The sequence below is a fragment of the Pipistrellus kuhlii genome, unplaced genomic scaffold (genome assembly GCF_014108245.1).
Source record: "Pipistrellus kuhlii isolate mPipKuh1 unplaced genomic scaffold, mPipKuh1.p scaffold_m20_p_14, whole genome shotgun sequence".
In the NCBI taxonomy this organism is placed as follows: domain Eukaryota; kingdom Metazoa; phylum Chordata; class Mammalia; order Chiroptera; family Vespertilionidae; genus Pipistrellus; species Pipistrellus kuhlii.
Window position 1 is genome coordinate 38,331,931 of NW_023425449.1, and position 25,414 is coordinate 38,357,344.

General features: G+C 43.6%; 1 protein-coding gene across 6 annotated transcripts in view; it reads right to left on the reverse strand.

Annotated features, from left to right (window-relative positions):
- Nucleotides 1–25,414, reverse strand: part of ST18 (ST18 C2H2C-type zinc finger transcription factor) — a 122,042-nt gene that overhangs the window by 32,619 nt on the left and 64,009 nt on the right. For 5 of the 6 annotated variants that reach the window (XM_045581494.1, XM_045581492.1, XM_045581496.1 and 2 more), the window contains 6 exons: nt 19,710–20,507; nt 14,878–15,012; nt 12,923–13,013; nt 11,789–11,893; nt 9,080–9,273; nt 6,439–6,653 (listed from right to left, as the gene is read on the reverse strand). In XM_045581494.1, coding sequence (XP_045437450.1) covers nt 6,439–6,653; nt 9,080–9,273; nt 11,789–11,893; nt 12,923–13,013; nt 14,878–15,012; nt 19,710–20,507 — 1,538 coding nt within the window. The remainder of the gene's footprint in view (nt 1–6,438; nt 6,654–9,079; nt 9,274–11,788; nt 11,894–12,922; nt 13,014–14,877; nt 15,013–19,709; nt 20,508–25,414) is intronic. The other variant, XM_045581495.1, reaches the window with a different exon arrangement.

Genomic DNA, 25,414 nt, shown 5'->3' on the forward strand with positions numbered 1-25,414 from the left:
TGAGGGTATAAACTAGTGAAATGCACTCAATATAAATAGAATTATGGCATTCAGAGGGAAAGTAGGTGTCTGCCATGGGGTATAAGATTAAAATGAAATTTCTCTCAAGTCTTTGTCTGAAAAATGTACAAAATTAAAATGGAATTCCCCAAAAATCTTTGTCGGGGACTTGGAATCAGAGTCAGTGGATATTGTTGGTGAGCCAGCAGTCTGACTACCACACAGGGACAAGCTCTCTAAAAAGATGAGAAGTGGAACAGGTGTGAGTTCAACCTGCAGCTCCAACATTCATCGCTGTGCCACTAGGAGAAAATTACTTAATATCTCTGTACCACTGCTTCTTCATCTGCAGAATGAGATGATAATAACTGCTTTATTGAGTTTCTAGAAAGATTAAAAATGATTAACGTGGGCAAAGTGCTAGTTAATATGTTGGTACAAAATAGGCATTCAATGAATAACAACTAATCCTATATAATAAAAGGCTAATATGCAAATTGTCCCCTTGACCATGAGTTTGGGAGTTCAACCAGAACTTTGACCAGGGAGTGTGGCCAGCCAGCCAACCACCCGTGACCTCTCCCCCAGCCAGCCTCACCTCTAATTGGCACCTGCCATCCCTCCCCATAGCCTGCCTGGCCCAATCAGCCTTGAAAGGGGCAGGCCGGCCAGACTCAACCCATGCAAGAATTCGTGCACTAGGCCTCTAGTAATAATAATAATTCAGGTTTTAAATACTCAAGAGACATGTTTCTATGCTACTGTGCACAGAGGTAAAGTGCCAGTTATTCAATATCTATTCTCCCTACTTTGGCTCCTTGAATCCTTGACCTGAGTCCCTTATTGCATTTTACAAACAGAACGTGGTGTGAAGTCACTGAGAAGGCCGCTTTCAGATTCTAACCACCCTGAGTGCTGCCAGGCTATTGGTGATATCAGGCAGCGAGCATGGCGATGTGATATCATGCTGTTTCTCGGCCTTGTTCAAGCACAAAACAGACTTTGAACTTTAAACATTTCAAGCAAGTGTCAATTTTTTGTTTTCTTTTAAGGCACACTGTGCATATGCCACTTTGTCTAAACAGGTGGGGGAGACACCAAAACAAACAACAGAACACTTGGCAAGCAGCAGCGGCCGGGATAAAGATAGACTGGGAAGCGCGCTTCTACCTCTGCTGGTGCGCGTGGGAGGGAGGGAGGAAGGAAGAGGGGGGAGTCTCTGACCCGTGCTGGCACATGCTGTTCTGGGGCCGGAGGGAAGCACTCAGCAAACCCCACACCCCCAGGATGCTCACTCCACGCCTGCTGCCCATTCGACTGCATTTTCTGCTCATATCAGTAGCAACTGAAGAGAGAGTGTCTGAGGCTGCGGTCCATGTATGCTTTACAAACTCATATGAGTTCCAAATTAATATAGAGGGCATTAGTCAAAACCGGTTTGGTTCAGTCAATGGAGCATCGGTCTGAGGACTGAAGGGTCCCAGGTTCAATTCCGGTCAAGGGCATGTACTTTGGTTGCGGGCACATCCCCGGTAGGGGGTGTGCAAGAGGCAGCTGATCGATGTTTCTAGCTCTTTATCCCTTCCCCTTACTCTCTGTAAAAAATCAATAAAATATATATATATAAAATAAAAAGAGGACATTAGATAAATCTTAGAACACATGTAAGTAAAGTACTAGAATCAAAAGAGGGCTCAGACCTCACACAAAATTACCTCTAACTTTTATGCTATCCACTAAGTATTAATATTATTTTTTTCTCTTGACTTGATTCTTCAAAGAGATACTTAAAACATATATGGGTAATTTTTGGCAGTGTGGATGTGTTACATTCATGCCAGGTCGTATTCTAATGAATAATCCCTTTAAAAGTTATATTCCGATCCAATGGACTTCAGTTTGGGTGGGGGTGTCAGCACTGCCATCCTCTGCGCGGTGCTGGGAAGGGGCTGACGAAGACCCTGTCTCCGTGTTGGGTGGCGAGCTGCTCGGGGCTGAGGAACTTCAGAAAGAGAAGGAGGTTTTAGAATATCCACAGCGCCCACTCTTTGTTGTTTTTAGTGCTAAGAACTCAAAGCTCCCCTGCCACTCTGAAAGCAGCCCCTGCTTCTATCTGCCATTAGAGGAGGGATTTTGCAAGTCAAGAATCCAGATCTCCCACTAATCTTGGAACCAGCTGAGAGCTTGCAAATAGCATGAAAAAAAAAATTATATTCACCTCCACAGGTGAATTAGGAAGGCAACGTCAAGGTTGCTGTCCTGAGGCTTGATGTTAAGAAGATTGTGTCTAGGCGGTGTCATGATCTATAATTTTGTTCTCTCGTTGGGCTCCTTAAGTGACTTCTGAGAAGCTGCTTATGTTAAAAAAGAAAGAAAAGAAAAGAAAAGAAAAGAAAAGAAAAGAAAAGAAAAGAAGAAGAAAATAAAAAGAAAAGAAAAGAAAAGCAAACGAAAATAAAAAGTGAAAAGAGAGAAAGGGAAGGGAAGGTAAGGGAAGGGAAGGGAGGAAGGGATGAAGGGAAGGGAGGAAGGGAAGGGAAGGGAAGGGGGGAAGGAAGGAAGAGGGCGTGGAAGGGAAGGGAAGGAAGTTAAGGTCAAGTGTAGGTAAAGTCAAGATTCAGCAAATAATGAAAGCGAATACTACGTACGAAAACAGCAATCCAGACACGAAGAATCCTGCAAGCACACGGAAAATGAGAAATCAGCTCCTGTCCAAGTTCTGATCAAATTCTCTGCAAAGCCACCACCTGCACCCGGACACAAGGACCACAGCCTCTGAAAACCTAGCCCTCGACCTGGGACAGCCACTGTGCCCACTGTGTCTGTGAGCTTCTGGAAGGCAGGGCCTGGGACGGAATCAGCCTGGGCTCTCGCAGGCCCGCACTCCAACACCTCTGGTCCATGTAGTTAAGAGTCCACCTGCCGAACTGTCTCTTTTTACATCAAAATGCTCGGCGATAGAAGTCAAAAGGAAGGGAACACTCCACATGTCTGCATCCTTGGTTCTGAATCGGGAACTCCAGAGACCTATGGCTGTTGGCTATCTGAAATAAACATGCCAGCAACCTGCCCTGGAGGAAACAGCAGACCTAGTGGGAAGAGATGCAGCCTAGCACTCAGTGTGGAGGGGAAGATGGTTAGTCCGATGTTAAGTAAAAGACACAGAGCAAAGTGCAATGTTGACTCCACGCCTGCTGCCCTTTTGACTGCATTCTCTGCTCATATCACTAGCAACTGAAGAGAGAGTGTCTGAGGCTGTGGTCCATGTATGCTTTACAAACTCATATGAATTCCAAATTAAAATAGAGGACATTAGCCGAAACCGGATGGTCCACAATGGGCAATAGTTGTCGGAGGCCATTTTTCAGGGTTAATTACTTTGGCTTTCTCTCTCTCTCTCTCTCTCTCTCTCTCTCTCTCTCTCTCTCTCTCTCTCTCTCTTTCTCTCTCTCTCTCTCCCTCCCTCCCTCCCTCCCTCTCCTTTTCTTTTTTTGCTACAAAAATTACATTTTGTGGTTTTAGGAATTTATGAGGTTCTTTTCTTTATTCAGAAAATAGGATCCAGCGAGGACAGAATTCTACCAATTGAATTGCTACAGTTGTGTGCAAATGTGTGCCTGAGAGAAGCATTCCTGACAAAGTGACAATTTTGATGTGCCATCTTCAGCCTCTTTTAACAACCACTATGTCAAACGAGGTCATTTTCATGGGGGAATGGTTTAGAAAGCTTCCAGAAGAGCCAACTCCTTCTGAAAGTCTATCTATGCACTTCCTGTCTCTTCCATCTTTATCATCTCTGATTTGACTTCTGCAGTTAAGACTGGGCTGGCAGCCGAAATCGGTTTGGCTCAGTGGATAGAGCGTCGGCCTGTGGAGTGAAAGGTCCTCGGTTCGATTCCGGTCAAGGGCATGTACCTTGGTTGTGGGCACATGCCCTGGCAGCTGGTCGATGTTTCTCTCTCATCGATGTTTCTAACTCTCTATCTCTCTCCCTTCCACTCTGTAAAAAATCAATAAAATATATATTTTTTTAAAAAGACTGGGCTGCCGGGACCAGTTTGGCTCAGTGGATAGAGCGTCGGCCTGCGAACTGAAAGGTCCCGGGTTCGATTCCGGGCAAGGGCATGTACCTTGGTTGCGGCAGTAGGGGGTGTGCAAGGGGCAGCTGATCGATGATTCTCTCTCATCAATGTTTCTAACTCTCTATCCCTCTCTCTTTCTCTCTGTGAAAATCAATAAAATATATTAAAAAAAAAAAAAAAAGACTGGGCTGGCAGCTGGGAGGTTGAGACCAGCAGTTGAGCCCCTGTCCCCTGGGCAGGCAGCACTGGCGTTCGGCGTGGACCCAGGAAGAGCAGAAGAACGTACATAGGAAGTCAGTCGTTTGCATTTTTGAAATAAGCCAATTTAACAGTCACTTTTCTGACCAGAAATGTGTTTTTAAAAGAGAACACATATTGATAAGGGGAAATGCTCTCAGATTTTAGTCATTTTTGATTCATTGTTTGGCTTCATCAATTAATAGAGCACAGGAGTGTATTAATTAAGGTTAAAGTCAGAATTCTGAGGAACAAAAAAAAAAAATATCTACATGTGCACGTGGAAAGCATTCAACCTAGAAATCTTCTACTCAAGTGGTTTAGCAGCACTAATCATTATACTATTGGTCCTTTATTTTCATAGAACAGCCGATACAAAGAAATAATAAAGCACAAAGAAGGACGAAAGTTTAGTATTTTTCCAACTACCTGCATACTGAAAAAGAAGAAAAAAAAATTATTTGGATTTAAAAACAAATTTTTAAATAGCTAAAGTTGCCTTTTAAAGCACCTTAGATCATGTATTGAAGTAAATCATTTCTGACTTGGCATCCTTTGAATTTGGATAACTTTGAATTTGGATAACTTGGCATTTTCTTCATATTTTTTTTTTTTAGAGGATGTATTTTTCTTTGTTTGAGAATCTCATTTGTTTAAAAATTGTTTCTGAGTGATTCTTGGCCACCAACTCTTCCTGGGGTTTACTTGGCTCGGATCTGTCCAGAAGCTAATTCCGATTCTTCTGTCAAATGCTCCGCGGCACCGCGTCCCCGCTCTCCCGAAGGCCTGGCAGGCGCAGGTGAGCAGCTGACCGCACCGGGGATGGGGCTGCGCTTCCTTGGCAAGGAGACCGGCATCCTCGGATCGCCTGAATCTCGGGGTTCGCGTTTAACCCCGGGTTCTTTCACGGAAAGTAGGAGTGAAACCTCTTCCCCAAATAAGCCCAGGCTCTATTTCGGTTGCCTTCAGTCATCTGGGTGGGAACTGACTTATTTTAACGGAGCCCTTTGTGTAGGTGGGACTCCCTGGCTCCGGCTGAGGCTGATGGCAGGCTCAGGCCTGCCCGGCCTCTGGGGAGGATCCCTGTCACTCACAGTCCCTCAGCCCCTCCTTCTCAAAAGGCAGGACAGGGAGGGCCTCTGTGTCCTGTTGTCATCCGGGTATCAGGAACACGCACATGGACTTCCCGTTGTTGGTTAGAAAGGTGGGGCCATTAGAGAGATAGAATTCACCTCTGAGGCTTCGGAAATGTGGCTTCTCCATGAACCTCCTAGGATTAGATTTTGGATTTGGGTGCCCTCAGTCCTCAAGTCCCCCCCTGAACTACCTCCTGTGGGTTTCATGTGTCCAGGTTTTCCTACATGTCCTCGGAGAACACCATAGCACCTTGGGCTAGCTGTCACGGGCAATCCCCAAGTGCCCCAAGTCCATTTTGCGAAGGCTTTACGAGTCGCTGTTGAATCATACCGTTCCCACCATCGCTGATCTGCACACAGCAATACGCCTCCCTTGTTCAGACAGATTTTATTTATTTATTTTTAAATATATTTTATTGATTTTTTTGAGTTTTTACAGAGAGGGAGAGGGAAAGAGTGTTAATAAACATCGATGAGAGAGAAACATCCATCAGCTGCCTCTTGCACACCTCCAAATGGGGATGTGCCCCCAAACCAAGGTACATGCCCTTGATCGGAATCGAACTGGGGACCTCTCAGTCTGCAGGCTGATGATATATCCACTGAGCCAAACTGGTTAGGGCTCAGATGGATTTTAATGGCAACCCTCTTTCCTTGGGTGCCAAACTCCTCAAACCAACAATAACAACAACAACAAAAAAGCAACATAACATTGAAAGCTACCCATGTCCCCAACCAGTCTCTCTAGCTCACGTCTCCCCCAACTTGGGGGCACCAGCGTCCAGAGCAGCCCCTCTTTCATGCCTCCTGGAACCTGCCACACTCTCCCTGTCCCTGGGCCCCTGACCCTGTTCTTAAGACGAGGAGGGGGTGTGCTTTAGGGGCGGGAGCAGCAGGGCAGGCACGTGGTTGGGAACATGAAAGGCAGTTGATTCTGACAGCTCAGTCGCCGGCCCCCCCTCCAGGCTCTTGGACCGGCCTACCTTGGCATGCAGGCCGTGCGGTTTGTTGGAGAGGATGTCTGCAGCCTCCCTGCAGCGGGTGGAAAGGTTCAGGATGGCAGCAGCTGCTGCTATGTGGGTGTCTTCGCCGCACTGACCGTAGCTGTAAGAGCTGGCACGGCGAGGGCTCTGTGTGTGGGCGCCTGCACTCGGCAGTCCATTAGGAAATTTCCCTGGGTTTGAAAAATGCCTCGCTGCTGAAAAGAGATTTGATTAGCAATTGCATGTAACGTGGTGTGCCGGTCATTAAACAGGTTTGTTCTAAAGATATAACTTCTTGCATTAAAATATGTGAAGAATAGATTAGAGCACGATCCATTATGCACTTGGTACATTCAAGGAAGGTCATTCAGACGTGTTTTCACAGGAGTTCACAGATCAAATGGTGTGATTGCTGGAGGAAAAAAAAAAAAGGCCTATTCTCTTAACATTTTTTGTATTTATACACCTTATGGCAAAAACTCCAGAGCTAATATTATGGGGCAGCTTCACTGGAAGCAATTGGGGCAAAGGTTGTATATTAAAAACCACTCCAGCCGAAACCAGATTGGCTCAGTGGATAGAACGTCGGCCTGCAGACCCAAGGGTCCCAGGTTTTATTCCAGTCAAGGGCATGTACCTTGGTTGCGGGCACATCCCCAATAGGGGGTGTGTAGGAGGCAGCTGATTGATGTTTCTCTCTCATCAGTGTTTCTAACTCTCTCTCTCTCTCTCTCTCTCTCTTCCTCTCTGTAAAAAAATCAATACAAATATATATTTTTAAAAAAACACTCCAGCAAAAACACATCAGGGCCTACAGAGGGCTAAGGCTTGTACATCTGTAAACTGTGTGTGTATGGACAAGTCATTCCAGTAGAGGAAATATATGTACATCCTTTCAATATTTGCTTTCACAATAACGCGTTATATTCGGATGTGGAATTGCATTTTTGTTTATTCGATACCCAGGTTTGCCTTGTGCTTAAACCAGGAGAAGTCGTTCTTCCTCCAACTAGATGGAACTAACTAGGTGGCAGCGTCTTTAGTGAGCTGGCATATTCTGGTAGCACATGAGGAGCGAAGGACAGAGAGAATGTCCTCAAGGTGCACGGAAAGGCGGAGTCTCTGTTTTCTGTTTCTGTGGTGGGTACCAAGGCATGGCTGAGAGATAGAATTATACATGCTTTCTCTCCCCTGGGTGTGTATAAACATCACTCAAGATTACAGGAAGACACACCCAAGATGTAATGGTGGATTATATAAAGGCATTGAGTTATTCATTTTGTTGTCCATATTGTTCATGTTAAATGTTTTATCATTATTTTTATAAAATGAAATTTGAAAATGTACCAAATGTTATCCCTACGTAAAATATAAAAATATCACTGGACATTTCACATTTCTAAACAATATTGATATTATGTGAGTATACAGATAGCTCTTAGTAACTAGCTTTACCAGAATTAAACAGATGTACACGGGTGTATGTTGCATATTTTTAGTGAAACTGTACATAAAATTGCATAGGTAGATACAAAACATACTCTGTGTGTGTTTGTGTGATATTTTTTCCTTAATCTAACAGGTTTTCAGTGGTTATTTATGGTGTCTGGAACCTATTTTTGGTAAGAATAGGCAAAGCATATTTTGGAGTCTAATCTCCTTCTCATTGGTAGCAGACTCATTTCAAGCCTGGTTTTATCCACTGTTGGGCTTTATGCAGCATCCTAGTTCTTTGAAAGAGGAGGTCAGTATCACAGAATGAGCAAAGATTCTGTGCTCTAGGAGCACTCAGTCTTGGGGAAGAGGTGTGAGATCAAAGGATTTCATAGACTTGTGGAATATTGTATATAACTCATGGTCTATGGAGGACTCAAAGTGGGAAATTAGTTCGCTTCTTCTCTATAATGAAAAAAATCATTCCTGGCTTTATTGCCATTGTCAACTTTCTCCCTTTTCATTAAAATATTCAAAGACTCTAAACAACTTGAAAAATAATGTGTTAGGAAAACTGTCAAGTTTTATATGTTAGAGTATCTTTGAGTTATGAACACATCTTCCATGTGGCTGTGTTAGCATTAGAGTATTAACACATTTTAAATGTTTCTATATAAATTCTTCAAATTGTGAGTAAATATCTCCATAGCCACACACATTTTTCCCCAGTAAGTTGTGTTTCTTCTTAGACTTTTCACTTTTTCTCTTACTTTCAGTCTGAACACTTTCGCTAATTAAGTAATGTTTTAAGTAGTATTTCAATATTTTACCTATTATATTTTCAAAATTTCACTCTCAGTCAAATTTACTCTCTTATAATAGCTATTACCATTTTCAATATGTTAATCCCAAATCCAGCCAAATGTGAATTAAATATTTCTTTAGAAAATTGTATTCAGACTCAATAATAGTACCACATTAATAGAATAATTCATTCATTAATCACCATATTCAGTGTAACTTCATATAAAATCAGCAACACTCATCAATTTATCGTTGTTTCTGTTATTTTAATGTATAATATATTTTCTCTCCTCCCAGCAATGAGTAGCATATTTAAGTACACACACCCCCAAACACACACACACACACACACACACATACCATATACATTTTTTTGGAATAAGCATTAGAATTCAAAGCTTACATTCAGGAAACGGTGGTGGTTTTTGTCCTTGACCTGTTTGTATTAGGGGGCGTTTACCAAACACCTGTGCATCGAAGCTGGCATAATCAAATGGCACTTTCCCAAATTTCTCTTGTTCTTTTGACACCGTGGCTCTGGGGGAGGCGATGGCATGTGATCGGAAGTTGAATTCTATCTGCTTCACCACGCTCGTCCTGAAGAGTTTGGAAGAAAGATGGTGAAACTGTTGGTGGACACATCAGCCTCAGAACTAAAGCAGATCAGAGGTGGCATGGCTGCGGGTGGTACCCTTAGCGACACTGCACTGTGGGAAAGGCCTGTGGTCACAGCTCCGCACCCGGAGTGAGAGATAGGGAGGCGCTTTGGGCTCTGGGCAGCTAAGGCGAGGCTTCTTTCTGTATGTCCGCGTCTCCCATCGGTCAAAGAACGATGTACAATCTCCCATTCATCTATGCAGGTGCCACAAGGAGCAAGCATTTGGTGGCTGTTAGTACTTAGAGCTCCTTAGAGACAAGGTGTGCACATTCTGCTTGCGAGGACTGTTCATCAGATTAGCAGTGAAGAGTCATAATCATAACGTACAGCTAGTGAGGAACAGCCGCTGTGTTCTGCTCAGGAGACGCGGTGCTGGCCTCTGCCGTGCTCAGCAGAACTGGCAGGAGCCCAGCACCAACAGGGGCGGCAAAGGCACCGGGAAACTGACTCCTCAGTTGTGAGTTTCTTCTCGGGCTTTTCACCTTTCTTGCTAACTGCAGCCTGAATGTTTTTGCTAATTTACAAATAGTTTAAATAGCATTTCAATATTTTAGCTATTAAATTGGCACCGTTTCAATATGGATCTAAATTACTGTGTTGTCACAGCTATCACAGTTTTCAACAAAATTACCCCAATCTAAGCTCAATGTGAATTAACTATTCCTTTAGGATTATTGTATTTGGATTAAACAAGAAGGTATTTATGGAGTACCTATTCCAGCCAATGAAAACACAAATACCGTTGTGCTATGGTCTAGTGGTAAAAGAATTTAAACAAATATAGCCTTTATATATATATATATTGTAGATACGTAGATAGATAGATATAGATAGATACATAGATATATAGATATAGATAGATATACAAGGTGTCCCCAAAACATGTATACACTTTAACAGCTGGTAACTCACTTAATTTTCACTCTTTTTCAGGTTTAATTGATTTGAAATAATAGGTGAAGCCAGACTAAGCTTTGAACAGAGAAAATTTATCCACTAGACTTTTTTAAGGGGATACATAAAAGATGAAGTTTACAGTACAAAGCTGGCAACAGTTGACAAATTGAGGGCACACAAATCCCAAAGGAAATGCTTCCTGATGCATTTCTATATTTAATGCTAGTGCTTTGCATTATGAGCACTGTCTGGGCCAGAACAGTAATCAGTATGAAACAGGTGCTGACAAAAAAAAATTATTCATTTCTGTAGATTTTTTTAAATCTTCAAAATGAACGTATGTTAATAAACACTGACTTATTATCATTTAAAGTGTGTATACATTTCTGTGGGATACCTCTGCATATTTATATATGTGTGTCTCCTACCAAAACATGCCTGACTCATCAGAATGTCAAAGTTTTGATGATATTTCCTGGATTTATAAAAAACTTTTTTGCTGAAACATAAAAATATTTGAGTGATGAATTAATCTTGCTGTTGTATATAACTTGGCTTATACCCCTAATGGTGCTTGTGTTCCAGTCTAAAACAATATTTATTTTTTAAGAAATTAGCAAATTAAAACTGATGTTATTTTTATATTTAATAAATAACCTACTTAGGGAGAAACTAGATAATACAGTAATACTAAGAAGCTTGTTATGAAATATTAAGTTACTAGTTATTTGGTAATTCATGTACTTCATTTGACATACATTCTTCACTCATGGGATTTGAATGCCTACTTTGAATCTTTTAATTAAATCTATAGGATCACATATTAATAGAAGCCAAATCTCAAAAAAAAAAAAATTCCTACTATTTATTTTGCATTTCAGTGTCTCAGTAACAATGAAGATCTGATCATCTGTTTTCTTCCTGAAATCACTTTTCTTAGATATATAATTTTTGTATTACCTAAATGTATAACATCACATTAAGTGGCATCATATGTAGTTTACTACTTAGGAATAAATATAGTCTTCTAAACCACCAGAGATTGTGATGCACCTAGGGCCAATTAGATATATTTTATTGATAGTTCCAACTTACTCAATTAAATCTTTGTTTTAAAAAAGCCAAATGTGCATGTGTAAGAGAAGGATGAAAATATAGCATCGCGTAGTTTGAGTGACAGGAGTGGTTTATGGTGGCATTTTCTCTGGGGAAAAAGGTGAAGTCAATCATTAGGAAGACCATTGCTGACCAGTGGGATGGGTTGCCTTTACTGATGCAAATTTTTCATTAATATATGTTACCATATACTTTAGTTCTTCTAGATTCATCCATATTATGTTACCTTTGCATACAGATTAATTTCAAGTGAAACTTCTGGAGGATCTAGAAGTTCATGTAAGTGACAGTGTGACCAACTAGACCAGCCCCTCCAGAGGATGTTGGTGGCTGAGAATGAAGGTTGGGCCGTAGTGTGAACCAGCACACGAGAGACGGCAGACCCACTGTGCAGGAGCATGGCATGAATACAGTACCAGGTGTGTCATGGGAGGGTCCTACCTGTGAACCTGCTCAGAACACTGCCCTGTTTGGGAAGAATCAAACTGACTTTTGTCCTGGGACATGGCCAATTTTTCAGCTGCAGCGATGGGACAACCTGAAAGACTGTCAAAAAAAAAAAAATAATAAGGTAAGGATTGGAGTTAAAATAAAATAACATAATTTGCTTTGGCATGTACCTCATGTCATACCTGTCACACACTAAATATGAAGTCACATTAATAGCGTGCTTAACACAGTAAAGGGGTTTGCAAACTATAGTGTCAACATATGTCCTTCAACCGCATCTCAGAGGTGGTAGATAAACAAACTCATATTAAAAATCAAAATATTACTTAAGGAAGAAATAACTAAATTATCCTGAAACTTCTATAATATTTTAGGTGGGAAATGCTCACTCCAATTGCAATGTATCCAACTATAGATGTTAGCGTGATAACTCCGTGACTTATCTTCGGATCTTTAGGGACATGTTAGCGACTTCATGGGATGTCTTAGTTTAAATAGAAGATGAAGGTGTCTGGCAATATGCTTATGAGTCAAATAGTATCTCCAGACCACATAGTCTATACATAATACAAAATACACATAAAACAATGAGCATTTTCACCAAAAATATTTACATACAATATATATGTGTATATAAATGCACATATGTGTTTTAAGGTAGGTGAGATCTTAATGAGATGAATCTCCATGAAATGTAATAATGTTTAGCTTCATCCTAATGCATAGTCAAAACCACAGTATATGGAAGCCCTTGGGGTATTTCTTAGAATGGGGTTCAAGGTAACTCCTAAGCAATTCTTTTCCATATCAAAACGGCTATGGGTTCACAGCAAAAGAACTTGTTCTACTTGTATGACCATGTGAATGTGTAATCGTGGTCTTCAAATTTCACATTGGTGTTAGCATCCCTGACTGCTAAATGAACATTTCTAGGAAAGTAAATAATGAGGTCATTATTTTCATTCTGCACAAATTGAGAACACGTCTTATCTACTCCCAGTGATGAGGTATCTGATACCGATGCCGTGATTTGGATAACACATGGCTAGTTTCTTATTTTCCTGGGGGAAAGTGCCCCTCACTTCCTGTCTGTGATGTGAAAGGTTAGCAGCGCACCACCGTTACCTCCTGTGGGTGTTCCGGTTGCTGTTCACATGCCCTCTTCCTGTGCATCCTGGGGTGGGGCACTTGAGCACATTTTCATGCATGGCAAGAACTAGGCCCAGGATGTAGCATAAAAGGAAAAAAATAACATGCTGTAAGCACATAACACAGGAACAAGAGGACTTCTCAAGTTCTCGTTCAAATGAATTCAGTCACATAACCCACTCTGCTTCCTCCCCTTAGGTACTGGGGTTGAAGTAAATGAGCACTTAAGGACTTCAACAATTAAATTCAGCAAGCTGGCCCAAGTGTGAGGTCTTCTGAACCTCACATTATGGTTAACGCTAGACTTACATGAGACCACTCTGCTTATATTTAACTTAAACTGAAAAGCTTATATTCTTCCTTTTATATTTATGTGCTTTTTCCTTGGAGTGAATGGAAAACATTATTTATCAAATAGTTGTTCTTTCTATCATTTCCCCACAGTGTGAAAGTTCCTAAGAGACATTATTTTGATTCTTTGTCCATCACCCCCCGCCCCACGCCTCACCCTCACTGCCACCCAATTATTGGTGAAAGAATATGGCTGAGGCAATCAGTGTGAGGAACTGGTAATCCAGTGGGGCAGTGCTGAGCTGATTAGTTTCAGGGATTTGCAAAAACAAAAAAAAAACACACAAAAAAAACCTTCCCATCATTGTGGTTTCTATGACCCAAGAGGTGTTTCAATAAGTAGGTTCAGAAAGTAGAGGATGTAACACAAGAGACACTTGAAAACTTAGGAGGCAGTCCTTTCCTTTCCCTATAGTTTCCTGGTTCACGGTGGGCATGTGGGTGAGGAGACCAACTCAGGGTTGCTCTTGCCCAGGGCCCTCAGCTGCTGTAGGATGTCCTGGGACAACACCCCAGACATTCCACGGCCCTGAGTGCAGAGGCCGCCCAGAGGGCACTGGTGAGGGATGCACTCCCCACATCTCAGTGATGCCCCGAGGCTGAGCTCCTTGTGGGCACAGGAAACCAGGTGTCCGAGGAGGAAAGGCTGTGCGGTCACACCGTGTACCGGCCCTGCCTCTCACTCTCTGTACGTGGATGCTTTGATACCTGGGGCCTTGCTCACCTTGGGGAGACCGCCCCTCCCAGGGCTACCTAATTCCTAGAGACAGTAGACACTTTGCAATGGAAGACCAACCACTTCGGAGCCCTCCCCACACTGCCTCTTTCATCAGGTTCTGGCACTACAGGACCCTCTCACCTGCCCCCACCTCCCAGGGCCAGAGCCCACTGAAAGGAATCAAGCTAGCTGAAACTGGTTTGGCTCAGTGGATAGAGCATCAGCCTGCAGACTGAAAGGTCCCAGGTTCGATTCCGGTCAAGGGCAAGTACGTTGGTTGTGGGCACATCCCCGGTAGGAGGTGTGCAGGAGGCAGCTGATCGATGTTCCTCTCTCATCGATGTTTCTAACTCTCTATCCCACTCCCTTCCTCCCTGTATTTTATGTTTTATTTAAGAAATCAAAAATATATATTTTTTTTTTTTTAAAAAAAAGGAGTCAAACTAGCCAATCCCAAACCTGCTCCCTCTGTTCCCAGGAAACCCCAATAAAAGCTGATGCCCACACACCCCCACCATCACCACCACTCTGCCCTCCACCTGGCCCTGGGACTTCCCAGGATGGTCCTGCCCGGGGAGGCCTGCCCCATCTTTTTGGGAACTATGAGTAACACATTATCTTCTCAATATCAGTCATGGCATGACCCCTGGGCCTGGCTGTTCCCACGTTTTCTGTCTCTACCCTGTATTTTGAACACCGGGCCAGATGAAAACTATCTTGATGACATGTTTAAAAACTTTCTATTTCCATTCCTAATTCCAAACTAGAGGAGAAAGAGGATCACACGGTGATGCTGTGGGATGTACAACAAGGCATCTACTTTTTTTTTTTTTTTTTTTTTTTAGGGCTGAGCAGTACTCACTTTCGAGGGGAACCCGCACTTTGTGGGGGCACCCCGAAAGGCTGCGGTGGTGGGGGTACAGCCCGGTCACGTGGCCTGTGCCGTCGCACCCGGGGATGGGGCACTTGGTCTCCCTCCTCTCAGGCCGTGGCGAGTCTGCAGAGACACAAACGGAAAGATTGCTTCGGTTCTGCTCCTGCCCCTTCCCTTTCAACAGGATGGCCTTGTACGGTGCCATTCTCACTTCACTCCGTGTTGTCATCGTAAACATGCCTCTCGCATTGCCTTGAGGGAGACCCTCAGCTAAGACCTGTGGACACACACAAAACAAGGTTTTCAGTTTCCCTGGTTTCCTAAGCGAAGGCTGACCCGGGGCAAAGGAGTGTGAAAACGCAAGATGGCTTTCCGGTGCCTTGCCAAAGGCTGCAGTCAGAGCCTCATTGTGAGAAAGCCAGTCCCCACCACAGGATGCACAGCCCCCTGAAAAGGAAAAGAAAAGCAGTGAGAGAAAAGAAAGACTTTATTTAAACCAAAACCTAGCTCCTAATTGAAGGCGTCCGGAAAAAGCAAAGAAGCCACCATATTGGAGAAAGACATTCCTGGCCTTGTCCCTCACAAAGCCGGCGGCCCCAGGCCTCAGGGCCCAGCGGCCCAGCGGCTGCTCCCGGGACCTGCTTCAGAGCCAGGAGGGGGATGCCAGCAGGCCATCGGTGCGTGCCCAGTGCTGCAGAGGCCCGGGTTCCAGAACACCAATGGCTCGCCATTCGGGACCTGTATGCAGTGGCTACAGAAAGAGAACTGCTAGTTTTACTCTGAATGCAAACGCTAAAAGCAGAGGCCCCAGGAAGGAGGTTTGGCAAAGCGCCATTCTTGCGGGAGACTTAGAGGGAATGGAAGCATGGCCTGGGGGTGCTGCCAAGAGCAGAGGTGGGGGCGCGGGTCCCAGGCACAGCCAGGCAGGGACCAGGGACAGCTCGGCCAAGGGAAGGCTGAAGACACACCCTGGGTTTTAATCTCCTGGCACACACATGGCTGAGGGTCAGCGAAAGGGTCAGCTAAATACAGAAAATGAATGAGAACAAACAGGCCTACTCAGGAGGTGAGAGAGGCCTTCTATGGAATTTTCATGTTTGTGGTTGAGATGGCAGGTAAACTTCAAACACAAATGCATTCTTATAGCCCAAACGGCCCCCCTCACGAATGCATGGGATGAAAAATAATGAAAATAAATAAGCTGTCGGCGATGGGATTGTGGGTGCAGGGCTGGGGGGGAAGGGGGGAGGGACAGAGTCCTGCCTGGCAGATGCGGAGGGAACATATGCTGCAGCCCCAAGCGTGGCCGGGGGAGCAGGGCAGTGTCCCCGGATGTGGCTGTGTCTCCAGAGCAGAAGACAGTGAGAGCAGACGTGCCTCTGGGAGAGCATGCCACCCCAGTTGGTGGAGTGCAGGCGGTCCTGGGCAGATGGGCACAGCAGGTTGTCTGTAATGCAATTATTTGGGGGGGAAAGGTTTCAGCAAAGGGGGAGGAGCCAAGGATCCTGCACGCTGTCACTCAGGGGCTGGGGGCAGGGGAGCCCAAAGGAAGCTCCTATGTTAAGTGAGAAATGAGCAGAGGAAAGACAGGGATGCCTTGAGGTGCAGGCATTTGCTTACAGAGAGACAAGGTTTAATTAAATGCCATCATGTGGAGAATACACACTCTTCTGTCCGAGACAAAAGGGTCCTAGGAAGAGCTTCGCCACGTCCCGTGATTTCTGTGGAGATAGATTTTATTAAATCCAAAAATGTTGCCCACTTCCAGTCCGAGCTGGGCACGGACTCTCCAGGAGACCGCACGTCAAAGTCCTTGAAGTTTGCTGATAGCGGAACTCGGAGGGCTGACAGCACAGGAGAGAGGATTAGAAAAGAGGAGAAACAATGGGCCATTCGGAGCCTCTCCTCTCCTGGATCTCACCCAGGTGAGGCCACATGTCTAAGCCACGCTGAAAGGTTTGGCGTTGAGCGTGCCTCCTCTCTGCCACGCTCTCCGCGGACAGGGAGCCAGGGAGGGTGTGGGAGATAAGGCGGGCTGGCTGCTGACCAGGGGCGGTCCCCTGACAGCCGGTCGTCTGCAAGCTCTTTTCTGCGGGTGAAACGAGATGCTGATGGAGCGCTCTCTACAGGGCAGAGCCCGTGTGCGGGCCCAGAAGCTGCATAAGGACCCTATCTCCTGGTGGCTCTGCATCCTGGCTTGTCTGGGACTGTCCTCATTCACAGCTGATACACCTGTGCGGTTGTTCACATCACGCCCCTTCGCTCTGCGAGGCTGAATCACGCATTATACAGTGACTCCACTTGTGTTTCGACGTAAAGTCTCACAGGATGCTTAGTGGCAACAGGGTAGTCAAACTTAGTTTTAGAATTGCTGACTCATCTGAAGTCTTGGGTAACATGGTATTTTAACATTCTACTGTTCTCTCCTTAACAGCTGTCACATGCCCACAGTCTACAGAAAAAGAGGAGGATTTTTTGAAGAGCGTGGCTATCATTTGGGAAAAGTGTTGACTTAGAAGCATGAAATTTATGACAGAGAAAAAAGTACCCCTCACGCTGCTGGCTCCCAAATCTATAAAGAGGGACAGGAGAGTTAGTACTTAATTTGGACTCTGTAGGCATTCTCTAGGCTAGGGGTGTCGAACTCAATCAGAGAAGGGGCCAAAATCTAAAATCCAGCCTAAATCGCGGGCCGAATGGTTTACTGAACAGTCATAAACTGTCATTGTGATGGAAACGCAGCGGAGTGCAGTGATGACAGCGCAGTGCGGGCCACATTGCAAGGCCTGGCGGGACGGATTTGGCCCGCGGGCCTTGTGTTTGACACATGTGCTCTAGGCCAAACCTACAATTTCCCTGAGTTCCACTTCTTTTCCCCTCTCTGCTAGATGCTAACCTGGTCTGGATCTTCCTTGCATAGGCTTTCTACATCTCAAGGCAGTACAAGGCTCTACACAATAAAAAGTACTATTGACGCATGAGGCAGCATTCATAATTCAGTAAATCTCCAACATGATCCAAGTCTACAAGCACAGATTCCAATGCCTTGTTAATTTTTGGAAGAAAAAAAATAGTTTCAAACAATCTACAAAATTGACCCAAAGATCATCAAGTATTTCAAGCTGTAGCACAAATAATTAACATTTCTCCAAACACTGGATTTTATTGGCTGGAAGATTTCATCAATTATAAGATGAAACAAAATGTTTGTGCTAGTAAGAAATAAAAAAAAAAACTACTAAAATTAAATTATGGCACATCCTTTGATTTTAGAGATATTGAACTAGGAAACTATCTTAGGATGAATGAAATATGATATATTAGATATTATGAGTTGGGGGAATTGGAAGTAAATTTCTTTTTTTCTGGCTTGTACTTTATTTAAAAAAATCAAACAAACAAAAAACAAAACACGCAGATAAATCCAACAGTTGCATATTAGTGGAGTACACAGAGCTAAATAGAGTGTCCTGTCCCAAACCACACACATGTCATTAATATTCTGTCCCATCCGAATCCTGGCAGTACGTTTGCGTAGCATTATCTTGTTCCTCACTATGTGACATCATCTTATTCTTTTCTGCTTTCTCGGCTCTAAGCTGCAAGGCAATGCCTAACAAGATTGCAGATGAATACTAAAATGGACTTAAAATGACAAAGCATATCATTCATTTATGCAAAAATAGCAACCGAACATCTAAATCTTCTAATAAGCACCACCTTGACTGTTCGCTGGTTCTGTGGTAACCAGCCTTCTGGATGTCCAAGAATCACTTGACAAACTTGCTTTAAAAATGTCAAGTTCTGAAGCAGTGAGTCTGGTGAGATCCTGGAAATACCCATCTTACACAGCTTTCCAGATACTGATATCGCACCATTTGGGAAACTCCGCTTAGCTCTAAACATCATCATCATCAGGCCCAGCTTGGGCGAGGCTGGGGGTGGAGTGGGGGAGGGGATTATCTTTATGGGAGAGAAAACACAATTTCCCTAAAGTCTGAGGAGCAAGTTTAAGCTTATTTACTCTCTCATTCAAGCTTGGCCCAGATTTTTGTGGACTCTGAGTTAGAGAGCTTGTAAAAAGCATAGGCTTATAAAAGCATTAGCAGCCAGTTTTATCCTAAGAAGGATCAGATAGAAGATCATCCTGCTTGACTTACAAGTAGTTTAACATTATTTTTTATTATTATCATTAATTTCAGAGGAAGGGAGAAGGAGAGAAAGATGGAAACATCAATGATGAGAGAGAATCATTAATCAGCTATTTCTTGAACATCCCCCAATGGGGATGGAGCCCAGGACCTGGGCATATGCCCTGACCAGGAATCAAACCATGACCTCTTGGTTTATACCTAGTTGATGCTCAACCACTAAGCCACACTGGCCAGGCTATTTTGAAGCTTAAAGACAGTCAGATGATCCCAGAAAGAGGGTGGGAAAGAAATAATAAATTTTTGGAACTGACTCGATTAATGTGATGATTTAAAATCCAGTAAGTACTAAAGTACGTCTAGTGTGCAATAAAGTTCTTTTTAAAAAGTACTATATAAATTAAAAGAAACAGAAGCAATGATCCTTTTATCGTGGGGTCAAAACACTACACAACTGACCAAGCTTGATCTCAGAACACTTTAGAGCGTAAGGAAACAAAAAAGAAATTGCTTATTTTATAATATAAAATATAAGCTAGCTTTCAAATCGTGTTAAGTTGTCAAAACAGCTATCTGGAAGAAGGAATCAAGTCTTCACTGATCTTTTTTCTTTTCTTTCCAACCCTAACGCAATTTTATTTCTAAAGTAAATGCAAAGCCATGTCTTACGTTTACTGTGAAAGATCTGCCTTCCACCCACGTCCATGGCTTTGGTGTGCCTCCTCTCCCCCGCCAGGTGCTCCAGCAGGAACCGGTCCAGCTCTCTGTAGGTGTGATGGAGCACACAGCCTCGCTCGGCCTGCAGGGCGATGGCCTGCTCCAGCAGACTCAAGTTCCCCTTCGCCTTCTCCAGGCCCACAGACTCTTCCGTCATCACCGCCAGGCACTGCTTGTCGTCCTCCTCGGCCCCGGGGAAGGAGGCCTGCACTTTGCCACCCGACGCTTCTGCGTGAGCGTGCTGCGGGTCTCCCCTTTCGAGGTCAGAATCGCACCTGTCTTCACACGAGGCAAACCTGTCACCTTCGGTTTTTATTTCGGTGACATCCAGCATGTCTTTCCTGCTGTCCACCAACATGTACTCTGGGACTCTGCGTGGTTTGGTTTCTTCTGAGAAGTTGGAGCCACTGTCCCAGCCGTTCTCCGTACCCTCCGAGTTGCTTTCGCTGTCGGAGGAGGAGGAGGAGCAGAATCTCAGCTGGGAGTCGCTGGCTTTGTCCTTCCCATCGTCGGAATGAGTGAGAAAGCACTCGTCGACTTCGTCGCTCTCTGCTTTGAGAGACTGGATGCCGCTGTCATTTAAGTTTTCATTTGCGGTCTGACCAGAGGCACTTTTTTCAAATGGCCCCAAGTGCATTAAGGATTTGACCACGAGCTCTTGGTAGCAGCCGTATCTGTCTTCCCTCCCGTGAGAGTTTTCTTGTGCAGTTGAATGAACACTGTCATCGATCGGTTTTGCCATGATTTCTTCTATGGGGAAAAAAAAGAAAAACCACACACCAACATTTGAAAGACAAGAACAAAAATAGTTCATGGAAATTATTCTAAGAAAATTATTTAAACGTGTTTAATAATTAAAAATTACTTAAGAAATATTTTCGAAAATACTTCAACCATACATAATGTATACATAAACATGTATATATAATATGTGAAATATGTGAATATGTAGGCTCTATTAATTTTGAAAGAATTAGGGAGAGAATATATATCTTCTTAAAATAAAACTTAGAAGACCTTCATATTCTGAAAATTAACTTTTAAAAAAAATGAGCTATTAGAATTTTTAGTATTAATATATTAAGAACTAAGAACTTCTAGGGTACTGAAGTCCATACATAATAGTAACAGAATGTTGAATATGAAATTGTTGTTACTTTACCTCTTATATTTGCAAATCTTAGCCACCTAAAAGGAAATCAAGTATATATAATGCTGTGCATTACAAAGGAAACAGCTATCAGATTTCTCTGTTAGCTTGGCAATATATCTTCCAAAAGCCTATTTGGTTTCAGTTTTCTGCCTTCAGAGCTTTTCAAACATACTTTCCGATTTTATGGGATTTTTGCTAAAATAGGAAATTCACCTACATGATGATAACTAAACAAGTTCTGAAAGCTTTCTCGATTTCCTGACCACTTTCATAATAGTCACCCGGAAGTTCCATGTGGAAGGAAATACTAGCGAATGGGGAGCATCAGCATGATCGAATAACATCTCAGCTAGTAACACAGTTCCTGGTCTGGTGCTTCGTGCATTTATGTGAAAAGGAAAGGAGATGGGGATGTTTGGAGGATGCGGAACGCTAACTGGTTGTTCCTGGTGCAGGACCAGCTGGGATCTTGGCAGTCATGGGGCCCATGACTGAGAACAGGCCCCTGTGCTGGTCTGCCTAGGACAGTCCACTGATCTCCCTTGTCCAAGGACAACTGTTAGCGTCACCCCCTTTCCTTCCCAGCAATGGCCCAGTGGGATTGTGTGTGTGCCTGCGTGTGTGTGTGTGTGTGTGTGTGTGTGTGAGTGTATGTGTGTGTGTACGCACATTCATGTGAGTGTGAGCTCTTGTTTGAGTGTATGTGTGTTCATGTGTGCATGTGTATGTCTGTGAGTGTGGGTGTGTATGTGTGTGGTGTGTGTGTCACAGTGCAAACACACCAATGAAGGGTCGGGTTATCTGGTGACCTAACCCTTGCCCAGCTCAAGGTGTACTCAGCGAGCACAGCACCCAGCACATACCAGGCTGTGAAATGGCCAGGCAGCCCAGCAATGCTTCCTTTAGTGAATACTATGACATAAAAGAGGAGGAGGAAGAAGAGGAGGAGGAGCAGGAGGGGGGTGAGGGACGGGCAACACACAATAATCAGCTACCTTAAAGACTGCTAAGGACACCAAGCGAAGTGCATTCTGTGTTAATAAGCATCTTTGGCGGGAAGGAAAGCACAGCCATCCCATGTGAGGGCTGTGGGCGAGGGTGTCTGAGCAGAAGACAATGAGCCTTTTTTTGTCTCGTTTAATTTTTTTTTTCATAAACATTGTCTCTGACAAGGACACTCAAAAATACATCTCCATCATCTTCCTTTCTGGTAATTATCTCCCTAAATCAACACTGGACTGCCAGGATCAAGTAAATATTGCCATAGTAACTAAAAGCATTTTTGGATGAAGGGAAGAATTTAGTCACAACACTAGCCCCTTTAAATAATGCTGATTATAGGGTGCAGGCTTTTGTTGGGATCTATTCAACACAAACTGAAAAATTCAACATTTCACTTCCTAGAAAAGAGGCTGGATAAACAAGCACATAATGTTTGCTAGGACGGTCTATCCTCTCCTGAATTCCTATCAGAGGAACTCCAGGTTTAAATAATATATTAAACATAGTCTAAAATGCAAATGAAGTTTTTCTCAATATCACGGCTGGTGATTAAGAGAAAGTGTAAAGGGTTATGATGATTTTAAAGTATTATGAACTACGGAAAACAAATAAAAAGCGTTTTCGGTGAATATGCTCAATTCATTGAACTATTCTCTCACTCCACTTAACTACCCACATGTGTACAATAATGATTTATAGACATTATACCTAATTATGCATATTTGGGCTGTGGTAGAGTGCTAACAAAAGCTCTAGAAAGCAACAATTACCTCTGTTGCTTAGCTACATAGTTTAAAATATTCCTATTAAGTGCAGATCACCAGAGAGGCGGGAGTGACAAAAATGCACATGTGCGCGACAATGCGCTTCACTGTGCGGCTGCCAACCGCTAGCATTTTGGGTCATTTCCAGTTTCCATAATTGCTTGGTTCAACTGTTTGTTATATGCTAAAAGAAAATATTTATTAATTATTCTTCAGAAAGAGAGGAGTCCTGCCGACAGCCATGGCCGCGCACGAAGGTTTCCAGGGAAGGCCTGCAAACCTGCAACCAGCTTCCTGTGAATCCCTCTCTTCCTGTCATTATGGGGGGGAGAGGGGGGGTTAGGGGGGCCATTGAGTGAGCCTTTGAACCCGACAGAGCTGTGACGGACTTGTTTCTCCTGGCTTTGTCACGGGCTGCCTGCTTCTTTATTATACTGGTGTGTTTCTATTGCCCAGGGTGGCCTAGGGACTTAGTTTGTGCTTCTGCCACTGACATACTAGAAGATTTCTGCCTTAAATATCAGGGGAGCCTAGGTCTGACGATGGGCCTGACGTGTATGTCTGTTGAAACTCCAACAGGTCCCTAACCTTTCTTATTTTTAAAAAAATATATATTTTATTGATTTTTTTTTACAGAGAGGAAGAGAGAGGGATAGAGAGTTAGAAACATCGATGAGAGAGAATCATCGACCAGCTGTCTCCTGCACACTCCCTACTGGGATGGGAATGTGCCCGCAACCAAGGAACATGCCCTTGACCAGAATCGAACCCGGGACCTTTTGGCCCGCAGACTGACGCTCTATCCACTGAGCCAAACCGGTTTCGACGGTCCCTACCTTTCTGATCCTGGTGCCCTCACTCACACAGGGAGGCGCCTGCAGACAGGACGGGGGAGCGCGTGGAAAGCAGGTGACACCCCACGGGTGCTCGGTAAGGACGGCTCTCTCCCCCTTTCACTGGGTACTGTTTTTGATGATAGCAGTGGTCGGCAAACTCATTAGTCAACAGAGCCACGTTTGATTTCAACGATTGAATTTCAACAATTGAAATTTCTTTTGAGAGCCACATTTTTTTAAACTTAAACTTCTTCTAACGCCACTTCTTCAAAATAGACTCGCCCAGGCCGTGGTATTTTGTGGAAGAGCCACACTCAAGGGCCAAGAGCCGCATGTGGCTTGCGAGTCTCGGTTCGCCGACCACGGGTGTAGACAGACTACATGGAGCCTCCACGTAAGCGAGATGGAGCTTGCTTAGCACATGGAAGGCACAGGGTGTAGTTTTGACATTAAGTGGATACAAGCTCGTTACCTGAACTCCCAGGAGCACTAGGCCCTCTCCAGCACCTGCACTGCTCCCTGAAGACACAAGGGGGCGCACACATGGCCGGGGGAAAGCCTTGGAGCACCAGCAGTCAAGGAGATGAGAGAGGAGAAGCCCTGGCCCTGGGGCCTGGGGACCAGCTTAGCTCTCTCTCCTGCCAAGGGTGGGGGTAACTTGCTCAAAGGGCTGAAGAAAACTTAGAGTTTTGCTCTTTTGACCAGAGAAAGGAGCATCTGTGACCTGTCATTTCTGAAAACGTTGACCTAATGTTGCAGAAACTTTGCGCAGTCTGCTTTCTGAGGGGGGTCGGGGCTTGGGGAGAGTTAGACGCTGAAGCGTGGCTAGCTAGTTATTTTGCTTATTCTTCAGTTGTTTCCTAATTATGTCCTTTTCAACGCTGACAAGCTGCATTACCTTAAGCATTCGATCTCCTTGGCCCTTAATCATCATGTCTGTAAAATTGTGTCCATAATCACACACATGTCATTGCTGGGTTGCTTAAGTGATATAACTTAGTTGCCAAGAATATAAATGGACACAGACAACAGGGGGGTGAGGACACGAGTGAGGGGGTTGAGGGGATAATGGGGGGATAAGGACACATATATAATACCTTAATAAAGAAATTTTTAAAAAAAAATTCTACTAAGAAAAATAATATATTAAAATTTCAACAATAATGGCCACTACTTCTGGAATTTCAGCATATTCATTGTTATTAGTCATGATTCTGCACTAAGTATAAAAAAATAGGTAGCATTTGTGAACCTGCAAATAGATGTCCATCAGCACTTATAACTGAAATTTTAACTGAGCACCTTTTGACAGTCTATTTTCTTGGTAAATACTAAGCATCTACAATGGTTACACCATCAGTGGGCAGATACAGTCCAAGTCCAACCACACTGATTCAAGGGCTTTCTAGATTCTATCTGCAATTTTCATGAATCAACAAAAATCTAACCAACTCAAGGAAACAAATGAAAAAAAAAGTCAAATATGATTATAATTTACAGATGAGCCATGAGGCTTTAAGCCACATGTTAAATATAGGAAAGTCAGGACATTTACTTAAACATCATCAAATCAGAATATAAATATTTTTTTAACTATAGAATCTCAAACTACTTGTAAGCCAAGATTGCTGGAGATCTATTGAGTGCGATCTGAGATTTGTGCACACTCATCTTTCATATGCTTTTACATCTTTTCTGTTGTCACCTATTGCTATTACTATCTTTCTACACAAAATAGATATTTATGATCTAACACTCTTGTTGCCTTTGGTTTGTATAATATACTAGAGGCCTGATGCATGAAATTCAGCCCTGACTTCGTCCAGAAGGTCATTCCGCTGTTCGATCTAATTAGCATATTAGTTCTTTATTATATAGGATACTTATTTTTCAAATAACAAT